The sequence below is a fragment of the Salmo trutta genome, chromosome 37 (assembly GCF_901001165.1).
Source record: "Salmo trutta chromosome 37, fSalTru1.1, whole genome shotgun sequence".
Taxonomy (NCBI): domain Eukaryota; kingdom Metazoa; phylum Chordata; class Actinopteri; order Salmoniformes; family Salmonidae; genus Salmo; species Salmo trutta.
Genome location: NC_042993.1, coordinates 32,307,444 through 32,328,089, shown reverse-complemented (window position 1 = coordinate 32,328,089; position 20,646 = coordinate 32,307,444). Strand labels below are relative to the sequence as shown.

General features: G+C 41.5%; 1 protein-coding gene across 1 annotated transcript in view; it reads right to left on the bottom strand.

The window, feature by feature from the left end:
• The window catches only part of LOC115176988 (melanin-concentrating hormone receptor 2-like), a 63,524-nt gene extending 42,878 nt beyond the window's left edge, over positions 1–20,646 (bottom strand). Inside the window, exons 1-2 of the mRNA XM_029737415.1 lie at positions 20,228–20,646; positions 2,788–2,997 (exon numbers count right to left, since the gene is read on the bottom strand). Of these exons, the coding sequence (XP_029593275.1) occupies positions 2,788–2,997; positions 20,228–20,424 (407 nt within the window). The 5' untranslated portion in view covers positions 20,425–20,646. The remainder of the gene's footprint in view (positions 1–2,787; positions 2,998–20,227) is intronic.

The following is a 20,646-nucleotide window of genomic DNA, read 5'->3' as shown; positions in this document are numbered from 1 at the left end:
GGCAAGCCAGTTAAGAACAAATTCTTCTGTACAATGACAGCCTTTTATAATTGCAGAGGATATGACAGAGCCCAAGTGACTTGGTGTATAGAGAGAAGAGGACAGGGCCTAGAACCGTGCCCTGAAGGACACCAGTAGTAAGAGTACGTGATGCAGGCACAGATCTTCTCCACGTCACCTGGTAGGAGCAGCCTGCCAGGATACAATCCAAGAGTGTGCAACGCCTGAGATGGTGGAGAAGAGGAATATGTTTACATTTTATATTTTAGTCATTAAGCAAACGCTCTTATCCAGAGCGACTTACAGTAGTGAATGCATACATTTTCATTTGTACTGATCCTCCGTGAGAATCAAACCCACAACCCTGGCGTTGCAAGTGCCATGCTCTAACAACTGAGCCCCACGGGCCCATGGTTCACAGTGTCGAAGGCAGCGGATAGATCTAGGAGGATGAGAACAGAGGAGAGAGAGTCAGGATTGGCAGTGTTTGGATTGGATTGGCAGTCTCCGTGACACAGAAGAGCAGTCTCAGTTGAATGTCTTGACGCCTGACTGGATAGGGTAAAGAAGATTGTTCTGAGAGAGACAGTAAGAGGGTTGGTCAGAGAAAGCACGCTCAACTGTTTTGGAAAAAAAAGAAAGAAGGGATACCAGCCTATAATTTTTTCGTCAGAGGGGTCAAGTGTTTGTTTCTTGAGGAGGGGAGCGACTCTGGCCATTTTGGACCTCACTAGTCGCAAGATTTCATCTGGAGAGAGTAGAAAGACCTCAAGGCGTAGGGTAGTTATATGTGAGTGGGACCAGTGGACTCAATAGGCTGAATGAATAGGCTGATATATAAACTCAGCAAAGAAAGAAACATCCTCTCTGTCAACTACGTTTATTTTCAGCAAACTTAACATGTGTAAATATTTGAATGAACATAACAAGATTCAACAACTGAGACAAACTGAACAAGTTCCACAGACATGTGACTAACAGAAATGGAATAATGTGTCCCTGAACAAAGGGGGGGGGGGGTCAGTGTGACCACCAGCTGCATTAAGTACTGCAGTGCATTTCCTCCCCATGGACTGCACCAGATTTGCCAGTTCTTGCTGTGAGATATTACCCCACTCTTCCACCAAGGCACCTGCAAGTTCCCGGACATTTCTGGGGGGGGAATGGCCCTAGCCCCTCACCCTCCGATCCAACAGGTCCCAGAGGTGCTCAATGGGATTGAGATCCGGGCTCTTCGCTGGCCATGGCAGAAGACTGACATTCCTGTCTTGCAGAAAATCATGCACAGAACGAGCAGTATGGCTGGAAGCATTGTCATGCTGGAGGGTCATGTCAAGATGAGCCTGCAGGAAGGGTACCACATGAGGAAGGAGGATGTCTTCCCTGTAACGCACAGCGTTGAAATTGCCTGCAATGACAAAAAGCTCAGTCCGATGATGCTGTGACACACCGCCCCAGACCATGACGGACCCTCCACCTCCAAATCGATTCCACTCCAGAGTACAGGCCTCGGTGTAACGCTCATTCCTTCAACGATAAACGCGAATCCGACCATCACCTCTGTTGAGACCAAACCACGACTCGTCAGTGAAGAGCACTTTTTGCCAGTCCTGTCTGGTCCAGCAACGGTGGGTTTGTGCCCATAGGCGACGTTGTTGCCGGTGATGTCTGGTGAGGACCTGCCTTACAACAGTACTACAAGCCCTCAGTCCAGCCTCTCTCAGCCTATTGCGGACAGTCTGAGCACTGATGGAGGGATTGTGCGTTCCTGGTGTAACTCGGGCAGTTGTTGTTTCCATCCTGTACCTGTCCTGCAGGTGTGATGTTCGGATGTACCGATCCTGTGCAGGTGTTGTTACACGTGGTCTGCTACTGCGTGAATGATCAGCTGTCCATCCTGTCTCCCTGTAGTGCTGTCTTAGAGGTCTCACAGTCCGGACATTGCAATTTATTGCCCTGGCCACATCTGCAGTCCTCATGCCTCCTTGCAGCATGCCTAAGGCACGTTCACGCAGATGAGCAGGGACCCTGGGCATCTTTCTTTGGTGTTTTTCAGAGTCAGTAGAAAGGCCTCTTTAGTGTCCTAAGTTTCATATCTGTGACCTTAATTGCCGTCTGTAAGCTGTTAGTGTCTTAACGACCGTTCCACAGGTGCGTGTTCATTATTGTTTTTGGCTCATTGAACAAGCATGGGGAAACAGTGTTTAAACCCTTTACAATGAAGATCTGTGAAGTTATTCAGATTTTTACAAATTATCTTTGAAAGACAGGGTCCTGAAAAAGGGACGTTTCTTTTTTTGCTGAGTTTATTTATATTTTGGTCTCTGACATTGCTCGTTCTGATTTCTTAATTTCTTGTTTAGAATTTTATTTTATTTTTGGATATTTTATTGCTAGATATTACTGCATGGTTGAAACATAAGCATTTCACTGCACCTGCGATAACATCTGCAAATCTGTGTACGCGACCAATAAACTTTAATTTGAACTGACTTCACACCTGTTTCCACTACTGAGACACTTAACCTTCAACAGCTTGGCAAAGTCAACTCCCCAATTATGATCAGAATCTAATGAAGTGTCTGATTACATACTCAGTGCATGGCATGCAAGGACATGTTCCAAATATGAAAATGTGAAGATCAGGGCTTAGGACAGAAATTGATTACTTAATTGTAATTTTAGTGTTTTTATGTGGCGGTCTCAAGCTGTGCTCTATTGCCAACCGGGTATTGCCAACCGGCAATAGAGCACAAGGCAAACTGACTCCAATATCATATTGCTCACCTGTCCAGGCTGACAGCGGTCATGACGGCTGCACAGGCCACCTGATTGCAGTTGTCCAGGGAGGTGATGATGGTGCAGAGGGCGCTGCCAAACACCCAGTGCCCCTCCCGCGCCCACTGGTGGATCAGGAAGGGCATGACCGTCACGTGGACCACATCAGCCACGGCCAGGTTACAGATGTATATGTCTGGAACGGTCTTCTTTGTGGTCCTGTAAAGTAACACACATCTTAACACTGTCTGTACTCTGTGTTAAATACATTCAGAACGAACAATAGTGGACTTCATAACTACGGCATACTTATCACATCTGACAAACAAAGCAACAATCTGTGCTTGTTCAATTTTGTTTTGAGGGCCGTTCTGCCTCAAAGGGCAGAAAGAATGGTAGGTAGGTTGGTGGTGGTGGAGGATGCAATTAACATTCACATTTTCATACACAAGCATGCTTGTTCGCAACCCAACCCGACAGTACACTTAACCAATCAAATGTCTTATGTAATCTTAGCCCAACCCCTAACCCAACCTCAACCAATTGGAATTACTTGCCTAAACTCAACTAATCACATTTCTTTCCTAAACATAGCTAATTGCATTAGTTTATGTTCTCAAGGCAGCGCTGCCCTTAAGAAGTTGAAGTAAGGAACTCCAATCTGGTTAATGCATAAGGTCACATTGTAGGGCTGTGTTTTGAGATGATTCCTTCACAACCTTTATTTTATAGTTAACAAACCCCAGTGGAGCAAGATTTAAAATAAAGTTATCAAAAGAGTAATAATTGTGCCATCTGTCCTCTAGTGGCTCCTGACCATCACCTTTCAGCTTATTTTATCATGTGGCCTGAGGTCCTCACTCTACCCTTTGGTTCCCCACATGGGAACATCCCATGATGCACTGCATTTGATTTTACTAACTGATTTTACTGACTCTGTATGGAAATGGAAAGGACATCTACAATCAGTGTACACATAGCCTGGTAATGGGATCTTTAGGATTGCTTTTCAAGTAAATTGTTCCACCTTAAGCAGTGTTTCCAAACTCCAGTCCTTGAGAACCCCAACAGCACACATTTTTGTTGGAGACCTGGACAAACTCACCTGATTCAACACATTGAAGGCTTGGTGATTAGTTGACCATTTGAATCAGGTGTGCTGGTCCGGGGCTACAACAGAAATGTGTACTGTTATGGGTACTCGAGGACTGGAGTTGGGAAACACTGACCTAAAGGACCTGCTGACACCAACTTTTATTTTATTTAACCTTTATTTAACAAGGAGCAAATACAGTGAGAACACATCCAATTTGTGCTGCAGTGGTACACGTACAGTACGGTGGAGTGAAATCCCCCGGAGAATGCCTTTAATGTTTGATTGTTCCATGTTACTACTGTCACTTTCCACTGAGTCCCATATCTCTGACTTTCTGTAGCTGTAAGCCGGGAAGGGCAACTCCAGGCCCCGTGGGCCTGATTGGTGACACACTTTTGCCCCAGCTAACACACCTGACTCCAATAATCAACTAATCATGGTCTTCAGTTTAGAATGCAGTTATACTGAACAAAACTACAAACACAACAGGTAAAGTGTTGGTACAATGCTTCATGTGCTGAAATAAAATATCCAAGAAATTTTCCATACACACAAAAAGCATATTTCTCTCATATTTTGGGCACAAATTTGTTTAATTCCCTTTTAATGAGCATTTCTCCTTTTGCAAAGATAATCCATCCACCTGACAGGTGTGGCATATCAATAATCTGATTAAACAGCATGATCATTATACAGGTGAGGACAATGAAAGGCCACTAAAATGTGCAGTTTTGTCAAACAACACAATGCCACAGATGTTTTAAGTTTTGAGGGAGTGTGCAATTGGCATGCTGACTGCAGTCCACCAGAGCTGTTGCCAGACAATTGAAAGTGAATTTCTCTACCATAATGCAACCTGGTCTCAGAGAATTTCATATTATTCTGTACAGATATCCGAGACACTCCATTTAGTATGATATGTTACGTTTCACATGGTATGTATTCATTTGTGGATGTCCATCACCCATTTCGTATGATATGTTACGAATTACAATTTTGATTATATGTTACGAATTTGCAAAATGTACATTATTTTAGAATTTGCTAAACGTATATGTTAGAAATTCTGGCTAGTTTGCTAATGTTAGCTAGATGGCTAATTTTAGCTAGGCTAGGGGTTACAGTTAAGTTTCGGAGTAAGGTTAAGGTTAGGGGTAGGGTTAACAAAGGGTTAAGGTTAGGGGAAGGGTTAGCTAACATGCTAAGTATTTGCAAGGTAGCTAAAAAGTAGTGAAAAGTTGCTAAAATATTTAAGTTGCCCATATTGAGATTTGAACTCACAACCTTTGGGTTGCTAGACGTTTGTGTTATAACCCTCTATCTTATGTAACCATACCAACGTAACATATCATACTAATTTGAGTGTCCTGGATTTAAATGTACTATGTTATGCCGAGTCTGATACCAGGCTGCATAACATCAGCATCATTTTAGAGAATTTGGCAGTACATCCAACCGGCCTCACAACCGCAGATGACATGTAATCACGCCAGCCCAGGACCTCCACATCTGGCTTTTTCACCTGCGGGATTATCTGAAACCAGTCACCCAGAGAGCTGATGAAACTGTGGGTTTGCACAATTAAGAATTTCTGCACAAACTGTCAGAAAGCGTCTTAGGGAAGCTAATCTGTGTGCTTGTTGTCCTCACTAGAGTCTTGACCTGATTGCAGTTCGGCATCGTAACAAACTTCAGTGGACAATGCTCACCTTCGATGGCCAATGGCAGAAGTGTGCTCTTCACGGATGACTCCTGGTTTCAATTGTACCGGGCAGACGGCATGTATGGTGTCATGTGGGTGGTTTGCTGATGTCAACGTTGTGACCAGAGTGCCCCATGGTGGCGTTGGGGTCACGGTATGGGCAGGCATAAGCGACAGACAATGAACACAATTGCATTTTATCGACGTCAATTTGAATGCACAGAGATACCGTGATGAGATCCTAAGGCCTATTGTCGTTCATTCATCCGCCGCCATCAGCTAATGTTTCAACATTATAGTGCATGGCCCAATGTTGCAAGAATCTGTACACAATTTCTTGAAGCTGAAAATGTCCCAGTTCTTCCATGGCCTGCATACTCACCAGACATGTCACCCATTGAGGTATCAGCTGACCTCAATCTCTTGATTGGTAATTCTAGAAAGGACAGAAGAGAGCGCAATATTCAATCTCTAAAACTGACTAAATAGTAGCACTACACTGATCTATTTACTTGTAGGTAATAACATTCAAGCTGGATAATAGCCCCAAAAAACATATATAAGGCTAGAGAAATGTATTGATAAATATTACGAACGCAGTCAAGGCGAAAAGATGTCGGAGAGGATCCAGGGAAAAAATTGCGAACCAAACATCAAGAGAGACTACAAGATTCCGCGACAGACCCAGATGATTTATTATTTTCACTTGTAAGTAAAGGATATGAAGGCGAGGCTAGGAATGAGTGACAAAAAAGCTGTGACAATGGAGAAGGAAACAAATAAGCTAAAAGGTACAGGCAATACTATTGAAACGGATGTTAACGAACTTAAAAAGGAGAACATGTTTCTGAGAGAAGCCTTCTAGTACTTACTGGTATCATAGAAAATGAGGGTGAAGATCCTGAAAGTGTAGTGAAAGAATTCCATCTTTAACCGCTACAGAAACTAGGCGACACTGTCAACAAAATCAAACTCGAATGTGTACACAATTTCAGATAGAGGACAGCGATACGAGTGCACAATCGTTGCCAAATTATATATTTTCTTAAAGATAAAATAATGGGCAAAAGCCTGGGCAAAAGACTTGCTGGCACAAAAATAGGTATGAATGAGAAATTATCATACCCTAGACATCTACCAGAGTGATATCTCAGATGTATTCTACGGTTATCCCCAATCCATCAGTGGGACCAAACAATCCATTGAGGGGCTTGTCCGCTCCCCTCTGTTCTCGTGGCGACGTTTACAACTTGATTTGTTTCCTGATCGGGCGGCCTCGTACAGTGTTGCACCCCATTCCCCCTTTGTGTCTCGGGACCCACCCACCAGTGGTTGGTGTCCGAGGTGCAAACAAAATGTTTGTGCCCTTTGTACGAGGTGTCAGCAAGCAGCTTTGTTAGTAGATTGGCCGTAACCTTTCAACCAAATCTCCTGGTGTTTGTGCTTCAAAAAGCTCAGTGGCTGTCTTGGCCTGCCATTCACCACAGCGTCTGTGTGTGGTAACCGTTTCAGTACCTGCAAACTGAGACAAGGATATCTTTCGGTGACATCGCACAGTGTTTCACCAGTTGGAGTCACCGGATCAGTGGAGGGACTGATACCGTTAGTTTCATTGTACAGGGTTTCTGTCCCCCTCAAAGCCAAAAATGTATCATCGGAAGCAGTGTCCACTCTGAACGTTGATGCTTTGTTTTGGCCGCGGTGCTTGCGGAAGTGTCTGAAGGACAAGTAAAGTTAATCTTAGCTACAATATTGCATGACTCTGAGAAGGGAAGTTGCTCACTCAGAGTTCTGGCTCGAAATCATGAAAATAATATTCTCAGGTTTGTTGATAAAATGTGATGAGATATCGTAATATCTATGTCAGATTCTGCACCAAGAGGTGTCGCAACCTCTTTTTCCCAAGGTGTCCTTTTGACAGATAATCCTTGTGGATGACTGTGTTGTAGCCAGTGTTAAGAGAAGACAGCGTAGTCAGTAGAGATGGCACGGTTACTTGTGACCACCATTTGTTTTTCCAATCCATCAGTGGGATCAAATGATCCATCAAGTCTGCTCCGAGTAGCAGGTGTTCAGTTTCGAGTCTGATAACATACACAGGGTGAACAAGCTATATGTTTTGGAAGTGTCGTTTCAGCATGAATCACATTGTGAGAGGCGAGGTAGTCAGAGTGAAACCTCGAAGTTTAGTTTTGCATCGTTCTGCTTTTGACTGACGGTTAGCTGGGTTCACAATCCTTTGAGGTAATTTAACAACGATTGAAATATGAGCGATATTGTCAAGCCAGACTCATTTAGCTTATGGGTTAAACAGTCCTCCAGAACTGTTTCCAGGTAGCGATTTTCAGTGTAGTGTTTGTTCAACAACGTGATGTGTCATTTGTGTTCATGCTGAAAACAGATCGACTTATTGGCGTTTGAGTGGAATTGGCTATTGTGATGTGGTTTACCTTGTGCATCGCAACATTTTGTATTTGAGTCTATAGTCAAAGCCTGTGGGCTTGCTTCTTGATCGAGCGGGCCCTGGATAGGGTTGAGTGATAGCAGGGTTAGATTACACCTCTAATTGCAGCCCAAAAATGTTCAAGTAACAGACCCATCTCAACGTCAACTGTTCAGAGGAGACTGCGTGAATCTGGCCTTCATGGTCGAATTGCTGCAAAGAAACCATACCAAAGGACACCAATAAGAAGAGCCAAGAAACACGAGCAATGGACATTTCTGGTGGAAATCTGTTTCCAACCACTGTCTTTGTGCGATGCCGAGTAGGTGAACTACTGATCTCCGCATTTGTGGTTCCCACCGTAAAGCATGGAGGAGGTGGTGTGGGTGTGCTTGCTGATGACAGTCTGTGATTTATTTAGAATTCAAGGCACACTTAACCAACATGGCTACCACAGGATTCTGCAGCGATATGCCACCCCATCTGGTTTGTGCTTAGTGGGACTATCATTTGTTTTTCAACAGGACAATGACCCAAAACACACCTCAGGCTGTGTAAGGGCTATTTGACCAAGAAGGAGAGTGATGGAGTGTTACATCAGATGACCTGACCTCCACAATCACCCGACCTCAACCCAATTGAGATGGTTTGGGATGTGTTGGACCGCAGAGCAAAGTAAAAGCGGTAAAATCATGGATATATTGGAACTAGTGGCTTTATGGAGGCTTAAATATCCTGACCTAGTGAGTGAGATATCCATGGCAGAGGCTCAATCAAGCAAGTCGCCTTGAATACTTTCTTATGTCATCTTCGCTGGCACCAAAAGTTTAAAGTACAACTGGAATTTATATTTAAATGCCTGGAATATTTCAATTTTGGAGAATCTCTTAAACAATGGGTTAAAGTTATGTATAGTAACCCTAGGTGTAAAATAGTAAATAATGGCAACTTCTCAAAGTATTAAACTGTTGAGTAAAACAAGGTTGTCCACTATCAGCAAATCTATTTATTATGGCCATCGAAATGTTGGCTATTAAAATCAGATCCAACAATATCAAGGGGCTAGAAATCCAAATATGCATTTATATTTGCAAAGAAATATATATGGGGATTGTTAGTGATTACAAACTACAATCTGCAATATTAAAGCTGATCTACCCCCTAACATAAAAAAATACTCCCCAATGGACTTGGGAGAGGCGAAGATCGAGTCATGCGTCCTCCGAAACATGCCCCGCCAAACCGCACTTCTTAAATGAAATCTGCAAAATAAAGCTATTTTTAAAACAAGCTATAGAAAGTGGGTTACAATTTCAGTTTAATCCACCAGAACTCAAATATACTAATCGATCAAAAAAAATGTTTTTATTTTTTTTTAAGTTAAAAGGTATAACCTTTTGTTAATGATATCATAAATAGGACTGGTGGTGTTATGTCACACATGCAGCTAACAAACGTATATGGAAATGTATGCTCTACTCAAAATTAAACTAATTACCGCAAAAATGTAAGTGGAAGGGAAAGTTAAAAACTTGTCTGTCGGCCCTGCATTGAAGAACTGATAGTTTCATTTAAGGACCAAAGAATGGACAGCTGTGCCATATAGATAGGAAAATAGTTGAAGAGATTTCCATGGCACATGGTTTATTTACTGATATTCAAAACAGTTTTTCAACAAAAAATGTTGCAACCATTAGAAATTAGATAATCAATGGGTGACGCAACCATCCCAGCTCTGCAGATTTTGCTGCAAAGAGTCATAATGTCACGGTGGTCGTAGGAAGTAGACCAAAGTGCAGCATGTGTGTTGTTCCACATTTTATTTACACTGTGAAACTATGCCATACATATAAATAAACTGAATAACAAAAACAACAAACCGTGACACAGAGTAAACATACACGTACTCAAAAACAATCTCCCACAAACCCAGGTGTAAAAAAAACCCTACTTAAGTATGATCTCCAATTAGAGACTACGAGGACCAGCTGCCTCTAATTGGAGATCATCCCAAACAAAACCCAACGTAGAAATACAAAACTAGAACCCGACAACATAGAAAAACTAAACTAGAAAACCCCCCTGTCATGCCCTGACCTACTCTACCATAGAAAATAACAGCTTTCTAAGGTCAGGACGTGACACATAATCATCAGATCATTTGTTTCGTACTCTCCATATGCAGCTTATTTTTGGTCGCAGGTTCTCAAAATAGCACTGCTGGGTAATATAAAAAGTCGTAGTCAATCGATCAATGACAATGTTTCTTTAATTTACAATATGTAGAAACTATGAGAATAGAAAGGTTCAGAACTTCTGTAACCGCACAGTTGGAAAAATATATTGCAAATAGAAATAAAAGCTGGAGGGTCTTCAGAGATGGATGGGAAGAGTTGAGGGAAGCTGAAGGACAGGACTAAAAACAAAGGATAACTTGTCAAATATACTGTGTCTGTAAAATGTATGAATAAGCTGGAAGAAGAAGCCTAAGAGTTGTCCATTAGTTTACTCCAATTAGGGGAGGGGTGGTAGGGTTAGGGGAAAATAATAAAGGCAAATAAATATTTTATATACACTTAGGTTGGAGTCATTAAAACTCATTTTTCAACCACTCCACACATATTTCTTGTTAAGTATAGTTTTGGCAAGTCGGTTAGGACATCTAATTTGTGCATGACACAAGTAATATTTCCAACAATTGTTTACAGACAGATTAATTCACTGTATCACAATTCCAGTGGGTCAGAAGTTTACGTACACGAAGTTGACTGTGCCTTTAAACAGCTTGGAAAATTCCAGAAAATGATATAAGCTTTAGAAGCTTCTGATAGGCTAATTGACATAATTTGAGTCAATTGGAGGTGTGGCTGTATTTCAAGGCCTACCTTCAAACTCAGTGCCTCTTTGCTTGACATCATGGGAAAATCAAAAGAAATCAGCCAAGACCTCAGAAAAAAATGGTTCATCCTTGGGAGCAATTTCCAAATGCCACGTTCATCTGTACAAACAATAGTACGCAAGAATAAACACCATGGGACCATGCAGCCGTCATACCACTCAGGAAGGAGACATGTTCTGTGTCCTAGAAATGAACGTACTTTGGTGCAAAAAGTGCAAATCAATCCCAGAACAACAGCAAAGGACCTTGTGAAGATGCTGGAGGAAACAGGTACAAAAGTATCTATATCCAGAGTAAAACGAGTCCTATATCGAAATAACCTGAAAGGCCGTTCAGCAAGGAAGAAACCACCGCTACAAAAACCGCCATTAAAAAAAAGCCAGACTACGGTTTGCAACTGCACATGGGGACAAAGATCGTGCTTTTTGGAGAAATGTCCTCTGGTCTGATGAAACAAAAATAGAACTGTTTGGCCATAATGACCATCGTTATGTTTGGAGGAAAAAGGGGGATGCTTGCCAGCTGAAGAACACCATCCCAACCGTGAAGCACGGGGGTGGCAGCATCATGTTGTGGGGTGCAGGAGGGACTGATGCACTTCACAAAATAGATGGCATCATGAGGCAGGAAAATTATGTGGATATATTGAAGCAACATCTCAAGATATCAGTCAGGAGGTTAAACCCCAAGCATACTTCCAAAGTTGTGGCAAAATGGCTTAAGGACAACAAAGTCAAGGTATTGGAGTTGCCATCACAAAGCCCTGACCTCAGTCCTATAGAAAATTTGTGGGCAGAACTGAAAATGCGTGTGCGAGCAAGGAGTCCTACAAACCTGACTGAGTTACACCAGCTCTGTCAGGAGGAATGGGCCAAAATTCACCCAACTTATTGTGGGAAGCTTCTGGAAGACTACCCGAAATGTTTGACCCAAGTTAAACAATTGAATGGCAATGCTACCAAACACTCAATTAGTATGTATGTAAATTTCAGACCCACTGGGAATGTGATGAAAGAAAAAAAGCTGAAATCACTCTACTATTATTCTGACATTTCACATTCTTAAAATAAAGTGGTGATCCTAACTGACCTAAAACAGGGAATTTGTACTAGGATTAAATGTCAGGAATTGTGAAACTGAGTTTAAATGTATGTAAACTTCCAACTTCAACTGTACACATTTACAAAAAAATATGGTGATTGGAAATGCAGACAATTACATTGATGGACGCCACAATCCATCAGCTATATTAAAGCTGATCTACACCCTATAAAAATCTATTAAAATAAATCTATGCAAAGGAGATGTCGCTCTGCATCAAGCAAATGGTGGTCCAACCAGGTTCTGACTGGTTTTCTGATCCTCTTTTTAAAGGTATAAGTGCCCTACAGATGCATATCTGTATTCCCTCTCATGTGAAATCCATAGAATAGGGGTTAATGAACTGTAACTCAGTAAAATCATTGATACTATTGCATTTTTTATATTTTTGATTCGTTTATACAGGTGTGTTAGCTTTAGGGCTGGGGGGAAAGTTTGCCACCAATCAGGCCGTCGAGGACTGGAGTTGCCCATCCCTGAGCTATAGGGTGGTCGGCCACAGCGGTTGAGAAAATATGCCTTCACATAATCCACACAGTTAATCCATTTATTTAATCTACACACACATTAGATTGACTGACAAACCCCCTCATTTTTATTGAATTAAATATTTAATTTCGAACAGACACTACACATTTTAGAATGTTTCTAGAAAGGAAATTCATTAGTCATCTAAACCATTTATAACATTTTGTAAATCCATCTGCTTAACTTTTGCATAAAAAGTGTTGGCGTTGTCTGAACATATCCCACTAGGCACACACAGGTTGAAATTAATGTAATTTGTTAACGTATTGTGTAGTGGAATCAACGTGGAAAATACGTTGGATTTGAAAAACGTCATCAACCACTACTGTTCATCTAATTTCAACCAGTGTTGTAAACATTGAAATTAAGGTAAAGTTTCAACTTAAATACATTGATGTAACAACCTGTTCAGCTTAAGTCAATCTAATTCCAACAATCTTCAGAACTATTTCATTTAGTTTAACGTTTCCACGTAGAAATGTAACTAATATTTGGTTTTCATATATATATATATATATATATATATATATATATATATATATATACACTGCTCAAAAAAATAAATGGAACACTTAAACAACACATCCTAGATCTGATTGAAAGAAATAATCTTATTAAATACTTTTTTCTTTACATAGTTGAATGTGCTGACAACAAAATCACACAAAAATAATCAATGGAAATCCAATTTATCAACCCATGGAGGTCTGGAATTGGAGTCACACTCAAAATGAAAGTGGAAAACCACACTACAGGCTGATCCAACTTTGATGTAATGTCCTTAAAACAAGTCAAAATGAGGCTCAGTAGTGTGTGTGGCCTCCACGTGCCTGTATGACCTCCCTACAACGCCTGGGCATGCTCCTGATGAGGTGGCGGATGGTCTCCTGAGGGATCTCCTCCCAGACCTGGACTAAAGCATCCGCCAACTCCTGGACAGTCTGTGGTGCAACGTGGCGTTGGTGGATGGAGCGAGACATGATGTCCCAGATGTGCTCAATTGGATTCAGGTCTGGGGAACGGTCGGGCCAGTCCATAGCATCAATGCCTTCCTCTTGCAGGAACTGCTGACACACTCCAGCCACATGAGGTCTAGCATTGTCTTGCATTAGGAGGAACCCAGGGCCAACCGCACCAGCATATGGTCTCACAAGGGGTCTGAGGATCTCATCTCGGTACCTAATGGCAGTCAGGCTACCTCTGGCGAGCACATGGAGGGCTGTGCGGCCCCCCAAAGAAATGCCACCCCACACCATGACTGACCCAACGCCAAACCGGTCATGCTGGAGGATGTTGCAGGCAGCAGAACATTCTCCACGGCGTCTCCAGACTCTGTCACGTCTGTCACGTGCTCAGTGTGAACCTGCTTTCATCTGTGAAGAGCACAGGGCGCCAGTGGCGAATTTGCCAATCTTGGTGTTCTCTGGCAAATGCCAAACGTCCTGCACGGTGTTGGGCTGTAAGCACAATCCCCACCTGTGGACGTCGGGCCCTCATACCACCCTCATGGAGTCTGTTTCTGACCGTTTGAGCAGACACATGCACATTTGTGGCCTGCTGGAGGTCATTTTGCAGGGCTCTGGCAGTGCTCCTCCTGCTCCTCCTTGCACAAAGTCAGAGGTAGCGGTCCTGCTGCTGGGTTGTTGCCCTCCTACGGCCTCCTCCATATCTCCTGATGTACTGGCCTGTCTCCTGGTAGCGCCTCCATGCTCTGGACACTACGCTGACAGACACAGCAAACCTTCTTGCCCCAGCTCGCATTGATGTGCCATCCTGGATGAGCTGCACTACCTGAGCCACTTGTGTGGGTTGTAGACTCCGTCTCATGCTACCACTAGAGTGAAAGCACCGCCAGCATTCAAAAGTGACCAAAACATCAGCCAGGAAGCATAGGAACTGAGAAGTGGTCTGTGGTCACCACCTGCAGAACCACTCCTTTATTGGGGGTGTCTTGCTAATTGCCTATAATTTCCACCTGTTGTCTATTCTATTTGCACAACAGCATGTGAAATTTATTGTCAATCAGTGTTGCTTCCTAAGTGGACAGTTTGATTTCACAGAAGTGTGATTGACTTGGAGTTACATTGTGTTGTTTAAGTGTTCCCTTTATTTTTTTGAGCAGTGTATATATAATCTTATTTGGTGGTTGAAATTGTTATTTTATATTTTACTAAACATTTTATTTGACCTTGGTTAAATGTTGATAGTAAAATTACATGTTTGAATCAACGTCATTGTTTCAACGTCATGCTATCAATCTAAATGGAGGTAAATTGAAACAAAATGTCAAGTCACAATCCAACGATTCCTGCCTGAACAGTGACTCCTACTGTTGTGAGGGGTAATGCACTTCAGTGAGAACAAGTCTATCATCCAGATGCTTACCTCTATGTCCCGTGCTTAGTTGTGTTCGTTTCAGCTGAGCTATCATGTCAAAACATCTGTTTTGCGATACACACAAGGATGAAGGAGGAGACCAACATAACATGGGCATAGAACGTAACGGATGGACGCTTTCCCCAGGTTTAGTTACATTATGAGTAGTGGTCACTTATTACAAATAAGCAGTTATTGTAATTTATTTTTCTCCTTTCTTGTCTGGTGAATTTATTTTTTTGTTTTAAGGAACATAAGTGTGTTTATTGTTCCTGAGGAGGGAATGATATAAATTGACTCAAATTGATTTGAGAATGTTTTGGTATGTATCAAACGGTGGAAGGAAATTAGAAGTAGGAAATGATGTGTTATGGGTTAGAAGTTAGAAGAACTGTGACTACATTGGGGATCTGAGGGGGCTCATAAATGAAGGTTATGGTAGTAGAGGGGTGTTATTTCTAGAGACTATGTATATTATTAGAGGAAGATAACTCACAGAAGAGAAAGGACAGCTGGCTGTGTAAAATATAGGGATGCACAACATAGGGACAATTCTGAGTAAATTGAACATTACACATACCTAGATTATGGTAAGAGTAAAAGTGACAGTGGTGAAATGTTTGAACACTATGGTAAACGTTTAAGAGTTATGACTTGGAGTTAAGAGGTTGGATATTCCAACTGGAAGACACTTGACTGATTACATGTTATTCTAACAGCAGTTGCTGTAGGGACCATAATTTGGCTATCATTATGTATAAGTATATCTGTGGCAGGAGGCCAGGTATTTGAGACAGAATGTTTATATAGGGCTGTTATTTAAATATTACAAAGTAGTGATCTTGTTGTCAGGAAATAACCCATGTGTTAGTGTGTATGTCATCAGGAGAAAAAGCAGCACACAAGAAGCCAGAAATAACCAAGGGCATGGGCTGAATTCTGGAGATTGAGTGTACATCAAGATACACCAGGCTGGGGGTATACTTCTTACAGCACCTGCAGTGGTAAAGATCATCATGTCTCTCTTCGGTGGGCGCATAATTCTCACAAGAAGTAAGGTCCAGCTGAACAATGGGTGAGCTTGAAAACACCATGACAGAGAACGCGGAGAGAGCGAGAGAGACTAGATTCGACTGTAGACATACAGTTGTTGGGTTTGGGAGCTACTTATTTTATTGGTTAATGCATCATATGAAAAAGGACAGATGTTAGGGTAATTGTGCTCTAAACAACATGTTGAAGGCAATAATGCGAAAGCATATACAGTGTTGAATTAAGAAGATAAGATATAATGTTGATTAGGGATATGCCTATCGGGTGAAATGGAGCAGATGGGAAACAAAGTGAAAATGACATGATTTGGGAACACCTCTCTGAACCTGGGGCCGAAAGGGGAAGACTGGGTGAAAGCATGAGGAAGCTTTTTAGTGCTTTTATTTTTGTGGATTCCAGCAGAAAAGTATCCTGGAGGCATAGAGTCAGGTGAAGAGAGAGTGGGAATTGTCATGGTCTCAGATTTCGGTTTTCATGAATATATTTGTGCATAACATATCACATTGTCGATACTGTTGTGTTTTTGTTTTTCACTTTCCAGGTGCTTAGGAACCAGAAGGAGAGGAGTCGCCAGCTTCAGCTGGAATGTTAGTTGGTGTATGATGAGTGATGGAAATAAGTGGATGTATGGTGTAATCATAAAACAGAGGCCATAAGTCTCTAAGTTTGAATGCCTCATAGAAAGAAGGCAGAAACCTGAACCAGGACCAGAGGTTCCACGTCTGGTGATCCAAGAGACCAGATCCGAGTGTTCTGGAAGAAAGGAATGAGCCAAGGAGGGAGGGTCCCTACAAGGTGGCTCGAACAACGTTAACTGCTGTCCAGGTGAAAGGAAGCAACACGTGGTACCATCTAAACCACTGTACCAAAGTCCCGTCGGGAAGGAGGGGACAACCACCAGGCCATGAAGGAGCAGAGGAAAGGCAGGAGCCAGGCAGGAGCCAGACAGGAGCCGAAGAGGAGGTGGACCGAGGAGCAACTTCCAACAGCAAACAGACACTCTCTCCTGAATATCCAGAGAGTCCAGGGATGGGGAGGAGTGACATGCCTGTTGCTCCTGATGACATATCTACCCTTGACAGAGGTGCTGGCCAAGGGGACGGAGAAACAACGACAGGAGAATGGAAAGGAGACTTTCTGTCCTCACATGGTCTTCCTAACAGACAGTGAAACAGGACAGATGAAGAACGGTAGAATGGCCTTGACAGCAACAGCGACAAACCTAGAAGAAATTGTAAAATCACCTCCCACTAGAGATTAGTACACAACAGCTAAACGTGGGATGGACAATTGCAATTTGTGTAGCAAATCACCTTTGTCTGATCTTTTAATAGTACATGAACTTGCATCTTTTGAAGAATGTGTTAGGTGGAAAATGTTCAATGTATTCAGAGAAAATACTACATACTTTTGTGTAACATAGAATGCAGCTTGGCATTAGGTAGCACTAAAGGTAGAAGTGAATTAAACAAAAATATGTTGAAAAAACATGAATGTGCAACATATGACTTGAACTGAATGAAATGGTCCTCATAATGATAGGTTTACTATGGTAAAAAGTAGATATGAATGTTTCTACAGCTATGGAGATAATGGGATAGATGTGAGAAACACTACAGTTAATTGTTAAACTATTTGGGTGTTAGAAACTGCAGGAGTTAGTAAATTGGATGATAAAGGAATGATTATGGTGTTCAAGGGTTTCCTGTTTTAGTAAAGCTCCTGATTATTATGTGCTTGATTGAAAACTAGACTGATGCAATATGTATAACCTGGTAATCATTTACTATGGAGTGTATTGTCTATTTCCTTTCTACCTTTTGACAAGGGATAAATTAAGTTAGAACTTCTGAATTTTGGATACTTAAACTTGTGGGTAAAAATGGGGAAATTCCGGTTACAAGTGTCCATGGATCATATCCTTAGTCCTTAAGCAGGTGTTTTCATTTGTGATTTCACTGTTGTTACAGAGGTGTCTGCAAGGAAGGATCTTGTTTAAGTGTCGTATTTAGAATGACTTTATAAGGGTTTTCTTATTTTCTTTATGTTTTATATAACTGAGATAACCTCAGGCAAGGCTATGTTCTACATGCTCATTGCTTCATCATAATATATTGGTTTATTAAGTGTGTTTTAATTTTCATTTCTAAGGTTGACTGGGTCTTTTACTCTTGTCTATGTTATTGGATTGGAGATGTTTGGTCCAGTTTATGTCTATATCTTATTTCACATGTCGTTCTAATGTTCATTATTCTGTGTGTGTATCATTCTGCTTCCATCCTTGTTGCTTGTATTTAGATATTATTTTAGCGTGGGACTAATTAGTCCCAGAGGAGGGATTTATGTGGGAGATAAGCAGATGTGCTGAAAGGGAAAGAACATGAATATTTTGGCTATAGGAGGAGAAGAAGACATCCGGTTCTGATAGAGCAACAGGCCACGGTGGGAGGCATAGCGACCTGACAACCAGACTTGAGTTATGCAGAAAGGGCCCCAAATACTCAAGATAGCCAGACAAAGAAGTACAGAGGAAAGGATGAGCATACACTGCATGTATTATTTTTGTACCACATGAGGAGGCCCTGCTAGCATTATAATCTATACAGCTGTCAGATGTGGGCGTTAACAAGCAGCAACTGATATGGAGAGAGAATGGTAAAGAACGGTCAAGGGAAGCTATTTTCATATAGAGGGAGGAGACTCTATACGTTATGCAAAGACAGAATCATATAAAAAAAAGAACTCTGTAATATGAGAATTTAGTCTTTTTCATGGAGGGGCTCGGCTCTGTTGCGTGTGTGGTAGGGTCCTTCCATGGAAGGGCTCGGCTTTGCTACTCTGTATTAAAGTCTATATTGAATTCACAAGTTCTTGTAAGAGTATTATGTTCTTAAGACAATTTTCCACGACAATCTCCAAAGTCCATGTCTATAGTCTCAATCAACCACACACAACGGTTACACTTCCATACTCATTTGCGTGGACCAGGGTTCCCCAAACTCAGTCCTGCCCTGACAAATTCATTATATGAATAATACACTTTCACCTTTTGGATATTGTATTTTTATATAAGGGATAGTTGGTTGATTTAAAACAAAAAATGTAGTCTACAAAATTATGATGGATTCACGTGTCACGTCCTGACCATATACTTAGGTATTTTTGTATTATATTTGGTCAGGACGTGGCAGAGTTATGTTTGGTTATGGTACAGTGGGGTTGTGAGTGTTGGGTTAGGTTCTAGGTTAGGTTTTCTATGTGTAGGTGTATGTCTATGTTTGGTTAATTGGGGTTGGGACTCTCAGTTGAAGGCAGGTGTTGTCTATCTGCCTTTGATTGAGAGTCCCATATAGTGGGGTGTGTTTGTGTTTGGTATTTGTGGGTAATTGTATTTTGCACTGGGTTTCGTTTCTCCTGTGAAACTGTCACCTTTCTCCTTTGCGTGTTTATTTTGTTTTGTCGTTTCCATCTATAATAAATATGATGTGGAACAGTCAACCTGCTGCGTATTGGTCATCAAGTGATTTCGACATATCTTCCGATGAGGGAGAATACGAGGAACGTGACATCACGTCATCAAGCAAAGTTGAAGAATTGGGCTAAATCAAACTACTTTAGGTGCATTTCAAGTTTTATTTGTTTTAGTGCGTTTCTTTGACTTTGCTTTATGGTTTAGATGGATATGTGAATCCAGCATATCGATGATTCATTTGTAGACCTATTGAATCGTGAACGCTACCAATTAACATTTTAAGGGAGATGATCTCGCTGAAGTGTATTTACTCCTCCTAAGAGTAGGAGCCACTGTTCAGGCAGGAATCGTTGGACTATGGCTTCACATTTTATTTCAATAGGCCTCTTTACTCTAGGTTGATGGTATGTTAAAACAATTACATTGATTCAAACATACAATTTTACTATCAACATTCAAACAAGGTCACATAACATGTGTAATCAAGTATAAAATTCAACATAATTTTCAACCATTCAATATAAGATCTATGGAATTGAATGCAATTTCAACATATACATGGTTCTGACGATCATCTTGAAATTAGACTGCTGTATGAACCCGTCTGTCAGGTTGTCAATTTAAGTTGAAGTTTTAACTTAATTGCAATGTTTACGTTAGTTGAAATTACATGGTTAACTTTCTTCAAATCCACTAATTCCGCATCACAATATGTTGAGAAATGATGTTGAAACAACTTCGATTCAACTGTGTGCCCAGTGGAATGCGGTGATACATACCTTAGGATAGTCACCAAGACCAGAATATTTCCTACAAGCCCCGTTGAACAGAGGATTCCAATGAGAGAAGGCAAAATAGTGGTCTCTGTTAGATGGACAAAATGATAATAAATCAGATCATGGTCATTGCACTCATTGTCCCAAGACCCATTGAGAAGAATTTGAGAGGTCCGATTCCAGAATACACGTCCGTCCATGGTGGAAAAGCAAAAACGCGTCCAAGAGCTGGTGATGAATTACTGAAACTGAACTAAATATATTGTTCCATGGTCAGGTGGTGGTGAAGAATTTCCAATCATCACTGCTGAACGGTGGGAACTAACGTTCTCCTGAAGACTTGCAAATGAAACTCCAAGAGCGCATTACACACGCAGTTTGAACAGACGCGGTATACATACTCATTTGCATTGGTCATGCTC